Source organism: Cariama cristata, unplaced genomic scaffold (assembly GCF_000690535.1).
Source record: "Cariama cristata isolate BGI_N322 unplaced genomic scaffold, ASM69053v1 scaffold4722, whole genome shotgun sequence".
In the NCBI taxonomy this organism is placed as follows: Eukaryota; Metazoa; Chordata; class Aves; order Cariamiformes; family Cariamidae; genus Cariama; species Cariama cristata.
The window spans coordinates 56,315-64,797 of NW_009605384.1; the positions used below are offsets into that span (position 1 = coordinate 56,315).

Here is an 8,483-nt window from a genome sequence, read left to right on the forward strand (position 1 = left end):
CCTGAAATAACAGAGGTTGGGTATAGCGAGCCGTAGATCACGTTAAGGGGAGCACATCTGTGTAACTGGAGGAACTTTGTCAGGAGAGAGAAGGCAACCGTTAATTCCTGTAGCTTATTAACCTCTTGAGGGCCACGTGCAGCATCCAGACATCATCCGTGGTCTGATAGCGCGTATACGTGATGTGGCTATCAAATTACCCGTAGAAAAACGCAGCCACTTTTGCTGCCTGCTGAAACACATCAGGAGATAACGCTGTGAGCTCAGGCCACCTGTGTTTTTGAAGGTAGAAGTTAAAGCTTTGTGAGGGGTGCTTATACAGGTGCTTCTGTAAATGTGTGTGTAATTCACAATATGTCTATGTAATTCATATAATAACTTTGTTCACTATGGCACTGTTCTCCAACCACTGCGCTAGGCAGTAACTCCACAGGATATGAGAATGAGTGTCTCTTCAGAGATACAGATGATGCTTATTTTAGGTAAACAAAACATTCAGAAGTTGCCACAATGATTAAAGATAAACACAGTTCTCAAGGGAAGTTTTATGGGTATAAACAAAAGACATTCTTGTTCATCTTTCGCGTTCATTTCAAAAATGCACATAATTGCTAAATCCTTCCCATGTGATTCTTGCAGCTTGTGTTCTTTAACTAGATAATGTAGCATATGTTTTAGTACCCGTAGTTCCACAATTGAAGTTCAGTGATATCTGCAATGATATTTTGATTAATTTACTTGTAATTCAATTTAGTATAATTAGAAATACCTATCAATAACTCTCCATGTTTCAAAGTCATTGTATGACTTACATCAGGTGTCATCATTGAAATTTTATATTTACGGTTTAAATTTAAATTTACAGTTTCCAGTAAAGAAGTGGTGTGTTCAGCCTATAACTGTAAGTCATTCATATAAAGCCTTAATTTCATCTTAAAACTGCATCATGATTTTGTGTTGGCTGGTGGATCCCATATGCTGGGAATGGCTCTTCACTGCTGGGAGATTCGGGTGTGACTGCGGAGGACAGAATTTGAGCATTCGCTCTCGGCTGCTTCACCTTTTGCTCTTCTTTTTTAATTGTCCTTATTCTCTCAACTTCATATGGCTGTGCTTTTCTTTTTTTGTTTGACACTGATCTTGGGAGGGGAAAGAGAGAAAATGCTGATGAGATTGTAATAGTTTGGGGTGTGTTGTGCTCAGAGAGGGGCAGAGTCTTAGTCCAATTTTATGCAAGACACCATCATAATAAGGTACATTATTGCAGATAGCACAGTAAGCTGTTGTGGGTCATAACAATCATCTGTCACGTCCTGTGATTCACAGACAAATCAATTATTTCTGAAGTGACCCAAAGGATGAGATTTTAACATCATGTCTTTTAAGTCAACATCTGGAGTTTGCGTGTGGATAGCCTGCAGTGCGGGATTCGGGCTGTTCTGTCAAGAGCCCAATTTTGGAAATACTTTTCCTAGCATTCTTTATCAGTATTACGAACTCCTCCCCTTATGAATGAAAATACAGAGCAACAGATTATTGTGGGTAATCTTTTTTGCACGGTATATGGTAACACAGCGCTCCTCTGAAGCAGCAAGTCACTTTTCACAGAAGCTGTCTGCTGATGGTTAAATTTCACTCGAGACCCATGGCAACCGTACGGAGCTGTGTGACAAAGCAGTGGCAACAAGTTTGATCATTCAATTCAGAAAATATGTTTCACAATAAGAAATTATTTATTTCAACCTGATGGGGTTTTGGTTTGGTAAGTGTTATTTGTGCTACTGAAATAATCTGGCAAGACAAAGGATAAAAGAACCCCTTCTTCATAATCCAACGTATGGCTGCTTGTTGGGACTTGTGCCAAACCTTCACCTTCAGATCATCCATGGCAACTCTATGTGGGGGGTTTAAAGACAGTTTAGGGGAACATAGGTGGTAATTTCAGTCATCTGTCTTTTACTGAAAAAACAGATATTAACTTAGATAAAAATTAGTTGGAGCAACTACTCATTTTTAATGTACAAAAGCGAAGTTTTCTGTACTTTAAAACTTACACTTGTTAGCTGAAAGCAGTGGCAGTTTGGGGGCTAAGATGGAATTAGGAAAGTTGGAAAGTCAGGAAACAGCTGACACCAGTTTAAAAAGTGAATTATTTTTACAAGTGTTTTGTTATCCAGGAATTAAGCTGAATGCCAGCCAGTTCTTAGCAGCACTATATAAATGAAAAGAAATGCAAAAACAAGTCTGCCGGTTCCTTCCCATGTCGCTGTCACTGGGTAACTGTTAACACCTACCTTAGTCACTCCTTCAACGGGCCATGAAATTGTCCCAGCTTTTAAAATGTGTGAGAGAATTAAGGCAGGTGCTGGCACATCATAAATGAAAATCTAACCTTCAGGCTGGTACAGTAGTGACATTGTTACTGTTTGCATTCTTGAAAACACATGGCTTGTCAAGCTGCAGTAAAATTATATTGTGCGTTTATATTATTAAAACTTGGTGGGGTCTTTGGGCTGCCCACAAGAAGTGTGAGCCTTACAGGTGTAAGAAAGTATATTAGTTACTGATACTGAGTACGTAAGTATGTATTTTTTGTTGTCGTTACTGACTTTGTGTCGCTCAATGGCTGTTGGATTACTTAAGGAAGAAACTTGCTACAGAAGACGCTCACCCATCTGCTGTTGGAGAAATCAAATAGTAAACCATCTATGATCCAAAAAAATCTTAATGACTTCTCTGAAAAACCTCTCAGAATAATAATACTCATAAAACCAGCGTACGAAGTCATATTTTAATTTCACAGCAGAACAAACGCTCAGCATTTTTTCATAAAAAGAAACAGCAGAATAGAGAAAGTCCTCTTCGGTCCACGGATATTTTTCCTGAGCTCTTATTTAAACCTGAAATCCAGTGAATTGCTATGCAGCTTCTTATCTCAAGCAATCATTACTGTTCTCTAAACAGAATGGTTTATCTTCAGTTTCGTACAAGGTTCCTCTTACGAAACCAAACTGTGTTGAATCTTACTACCTTCAAACAACTGTCCAGTTTCTGTCCTCCCTTTTTCCCAAACTTACACCAGACTGCAAAATGAAAACATGGCAACTGTACGTGAGGTTCTGTTAAAAGTTCGGATGAATTACCTACGTCCTTATCGGTTTTAGGAAGCTTGCATATTTTTCTTAGTAACAATAAGGTGATTTAATTACTCTAATTACTGATTTAGTCACTGTATAAAAACTGCCTTGGTTTTTGTGTCACATTTAGCCCTATATGAAAATCTCCTAATAGAGCATTAGGGAATTGGAATTATCCTGGTACTGAGTGAAAAGAACATACTCTGTTGTGTAACCAGAAATGTATGCGTTGCCTGAATATACTTGCTTTCCTAATTGTAGAACTAAAATATTTTCTTCATTTGTAATTTGCCTTAATATGTAGGGAGGACAGTAGACAATACCATAGGATTATTAATCTATTCTTAGTTCTTTCTTTTATCTCATATTCCAAAAGTGGGTCATACAGTTGTGCTTTCAAACTGTATTTTGAGGTCTCTTTGGTGTCACTTTTTTGGTTTTATAGCCAAGATCACCTTGCATGCTAGTGCTGCGCAATAGTGAGGTATCCCAGTGACACTCCCATGAGGTAGCAAGGTAATGCTATTTTCAACGGCATAGCTAGGGAACAGAGGCACGGAAGGGTAAGAGCAGTTTTCCCGTACCGGCCTCTGTCTCATCATTTAGGCTCCCTCTAGACATCTGCAGTTCGGTGCTATATCACCCCCCCGTGACTTAGCCTGGATCACATTAAAGTCTGTGGCAGGCAGTGTCCTGAACTTCCATGTCCTATGTTAGTACTCTTTTTACTGGAACGTATTTCTTTTCTGAAATAAACACATATATGATGCTGAAGCATAGGGATTTGAGTACTGCTCCTTCATGTGGATTGGCACGAAGCATGAACTTTAGGATTTTTATATCACTATTTTAAAGTTTTTGCTGTTTCTCTTATTAAATAATTGAGAATGTCATCCTTCACCTTGGGTTTCATGGTTTCTGTACTGATTGCTTTTCACAGATACTACACTCTCAGGGGAAGTTGGCACCAAGAAAAAAGTGAAAAGACTGTTAAGTTTCCAGAGATATTTCCATGCATCCCGGTTACTGCGTGGAATTGTACCGCAAGCCTCTCTGTACCTACTGGATGAGGACTACCTTGGGCAAGCAAGGGTAAGACGGGTTTTCAGATCTCCATTTCTTTTAATGGTATTCCAGAGAGTGTCAGTTTTGTTTCAGTCTTCAGATAAATGAATGTATGGCTGATCTCTCTTAAATGATCCAGGTCACTTGCCTGCCTCACAGCGAACAGTCTGTCCGTTCCTCTTTTATGGTTACAGCTTTAAAGGCTTAGTCTCAAAGCAACAAGAAAATACCTAAATCTATTCAGCATTTTGAGATTCTGTCAACTGAAATTATAATCTGGATTTATTAAAGGATGATGGATCCCTGGCTGAGTTACTGATTTAAGTAAGTGCAACCTCGACACAGGATTTAGTTCATCCGCTTGAAAAAAGACAGCTGTCTCTCAGCTGGTACGGAGCAGCTCTTGGGCAGCCCGCGATAGCTCTCCGTAATGGCACAGGCTAGGAGACAGGGAACATTCACTGCAAAGAACTTCACAATAATAAAAATCTAATTCCCTTATTTTGCAGCTCTTATACTTGCTTTGAATGGTATTTTCTAGCAAAACTCGCACAACTGATGGCATTAGGATTATGTGCCTAGGCAATTTTTCTTCTCTGCAAGAGAAGATTACATGCCAGGTGTTAGTAACTAATTAAGAATCCAGAACTGGTTTGAATATAGACTAAGTGATGAGGGCGCACAGACATTTCATTCACACGTGTGCCGTTGTAGGTCATAGAGTTAGTCCAGACTCAATCTCTTGACTGAGCTGGTGTAGCTGTAAAAGCGCTGTACGTGGTGGTAATGATGGACTCTTCTGCGGGGCTGAGTGGGCTTCACAGAAGCACTGTATCTAAGTTTATAACAGCTATTCCTGTGTATTGGTTTGTTTAGCAAAATGTAATTCATATTCATCATGAGAGCTAAGATTGTGTTTTACTGTAATAAAAGCCTAAGAGAATTTGTACTGAATTGATTTGGGGACATGAAAGAACAATAAAAAAAGTTGTGCAGTAAAAGGGAATATTTTCATAATATTTTGTTTTATATTATTCCATGTTTTGAGCTCCATTTAGAAGGTATTTTTAGTGTCAAGTTCAAAACCTCCTCAGTTAAAACTGCAAGTGATATTTTACGCAGTATAGCTTAATTTGGTTCCTGATGTCTAATATTTCAAATACAACTCTTTTCCCGAACAAAACTTTAAAGCTGCAGCAACCGATCCTGTGATTGATTAATGTGGAATAATAATATAAATCTGCTTTACAGTTTGACATACCAGTCATTTGCCTTTTCGTGTTTGTTTTTTCTAGCATATGCTATCCAAAGTGGGGATGTGGGATTTTGACATTTTCTTGTTTGACCGCTTGACAAATGGTAAGTAATTTTTTTTTACGTTTTTATTTTAATATTTCTCATATATGAATATTCTAAAAAACCCTAATTAATTAATTGCTAAATGTTTACAGTTTAGATTGCTGAAGAGAAGTTGGACACTGTTAACTTGTCTTAAAATCATATCCTTGAACTTTTTCAGTCTGTTCCTGAACTAAGGGTAATGTTTAAAGTGTGCTTTTGTGTTAACCTAAGCTCCTACATTTGTTATGATCAACTTTTTGAGGAAGTGTTTCAGTTTCCTTTACCTGGGAAATTCCAAAGGTACTTTAAGTATACCTATTAAATACATTGATCAGTAAGTCCAGACCTCCATAATCAGTCGATTTCTATCAACATGAAATACCTTTAATTGAAGATACCCTTGCTCCTGTTCAGCAGCAAAATTTAGGAAATAATGACAGTAAAAGTCTGTGAAATGTTTTGTCTAAATATGTGCCTGTAACACCACACACACTCACCCCCAATGTCTAGGCAATACCTCTTGGTCGGGTAATTGCTGGAGAGGGTCATGATGACACCTTTCTGTATTGCCAATCTAATTAGGTTTGGCTGGGGCAGAAGGTGTAGAAAAAGTTGGTTTAGAGGGTAATTCAGCTGAGTGACTGGCAGTGAAGACTGGAAAGGACTGCAAATGGCAAGGGAAGCAAAAGCATGATTCTTCTAAATTACCTTTCTGTGCCCCTGCAGAGTAGTCAAGGCGAAATAAGTTTCCATGTCCCATTCGTACATATATTTATTTTCTTTCCCGAGTTACATCAAATAAGAAAACACTCCTTTCAAACATTGTTTATAAGCTGTATGGGTTGGTTGGTTTGGGGTTTTTTTTCTAACTTTTCTGGAAACATTGCTGCTGAATTATGCTGCACTAACATTTTAAAATGCTGTGTGTATGTATAGTTGATGGTATAATACTAGTTAGGCTCAATTTTGCCAGTGTTGCCAGTATTGGATTCACAGTAAGGCCAGCATAACATTACAGCGGGGCTTGAGACCATAAATGCTCCAACTCATTTGTCCTGTCTGAGTCATCATGGGTTAATTACGTGTTTGTACAGCCATGTGTAAAATAAAAATTTAATTACAAACCACTGATTTCTCAGTAATTAGTTATTTGGTACAGTACGGCAAACTGAAGTGGCTGAAAAGCCGTTCTCCTTCTGACTATTCTGGAGGTAGACTTGGATTGTGAAGGTGATGTGGTTCTCAAACAAGCCTGCCAAAAGATTTCTAGTTAAACCCATGTCAGTTAGCCTTCTGTGTCACGTTGAAGCAGCAAACGTGACTTCGTGGCATCCAGACACAAGAATGGCACTCCACTGGTACAGCTGTCAAATCTTGATTATATATAGGAATCATTTATATAAGCTGCTTTTGAGTATATGGGTGTCGTCTAAGCTCACATGATAGGAGCTAAGGTGATAGGAGCTGACTTGACTAATAGTTAGGAAATTACCAAGATTTTTAGTCTCGCTTGGTTTGTAACTACATGTTAAGGGAATCTAAGAATTGCTCCTTTCTGCTTTTAGGAAACAGTCTGGTAACACTGCTTTGTCACCTCTTCAATGTGCTTGGACTTATTCACCATTTCCAGTTAGATATGGTTACGTTACACAGGTTTTTAGGTAAGTGCTCACCTTGAAGCCATCTTTAAATGCAGTTTACAGCTTAAGTAGGGCGTCAAAGGCGGCACTGGCTTGCTCTGCTTCTCTACGTAAAATCACAATGTTGTTGCAAGGATTTCAGTGAAACATTTCTGTGATATGTATCAGCATACAATTTACAGGCTCTCAGGTACCTGGTTCAGTACCTATGAAGTCAGTGGAGGGACTTCGAAAGGTTCTGCATTGGGCTGAAGCATCCCAGTACCACAATTGCACTGGTAATTTAAAAACCAGTATGCCACGCAGAGATGTGGCCGGCCGAGTAGGCCCACACGGACGGACAGACATTGCAGAACCTACCCGTCCTCAGTACAATTGTGGTGCAGTGTGAGTATTTTAGTGACTAATAGACCACTGAGACCCAGGGCAGTTAAAAGCTTATGTGCAAAATTTAACAAATTATATCAAGCTGTTTGCACTGAATAGTGTTGATGAAAGCCCCTGCTGCTGTTGCTGCCAACAGAAATATTAGCCCCATGCTGTCAGTGAACCAAAAGAAGAAATTGGCCAAAATCAATTACTTTTTGCATCATGTTTTGAATGCAGCTGAATGCTGGTTTGTTAGGCTGTCAGGCGGAGTTTCCAAGGCAGGGTCTCTTCTTTAAGACTGCCTAATTGTTGCTTCTGGAAAGCATTCCTCAGGTGTGGAGACAGACAAAATCTCCCTGCCGTTTCTAACTCCTGTGGGCAGCCGTGAAGTGGACGCTCAGATAAATAGAGCTAGTGGTACCCAGGGTTTAGAGGATTACCCACGGTAACTTCAGATGCTTGTGGAGCTGGAAACAAACTGAAGGCTGGAATTTTCTTTGGTGTTCCCCATGCTGGAGAAAAATGCTAGAGGAAGTTTGCCCATTACTTTTCTCTTTGATTAATGTGATGGTGTCTAGGAGAGCACTTTGGGCAAGATCACGTGCAGCTTCCAGCTTCTGTTCATGTGGTGTTGCCGGAAGACCACCTAAACGGTGGAAGCAGTGCTGCAAGGAGCAGATGAGCGTGAGGCACACACCTCGATGATTTTCTGTGTGAGTGAAAGCTGAGAGTTCAAAGACTGGTGCTTCTGGTCCAGCTGGACCAGTTCCAGCACTGCAAACTAAAACAAGAGGGACTGGTGTTTCTAAATGAACACATAGATGTGACTGAAATTATCGCAGAAGATTTTGCTCCGAATAGCCCAGTGCTGTATCTTTTGATCCCGTGCCTGGAGGATGCAGGAATGCCTTTGCCTGCAGTTAGTACCTCA

The 8,483-nt window shown here is 39.5% G+C and overlaps 1 protein-coding gene across 1 annotated transcript in view; it reads left to right on the forward strand.

The window, feature by feature from the left end:
- The window catches only part of LOC104158304 (cAMP-specific 3',5'-cyclic phosphodiesterase 7B), a gene marked incomplete at both ends in the record, with an annotated part of 19,998 nt that overhangs the window by 9,349 nt on the left and 2,166 nt on the right, over window positions 1–8,483 (forward strand). The window contains 3 exons of the mRNA XM_009695916.1: window positions 4,078–4,229; window positions 5,498–5,561; window positions 7,109–7,204. Of these exons, the coding sequence (XP_009694218.1) occupies window positions 4,078–4,229; window positions 5,498–5,561; window positions 7,109–7,204 (312 nt within the window). The remainder of the gene's footprint in view (window positions 1–4,077; window positions 4,230–5,497; window positions 5,562–7,108; window positions 7,205–8,483) is intronic.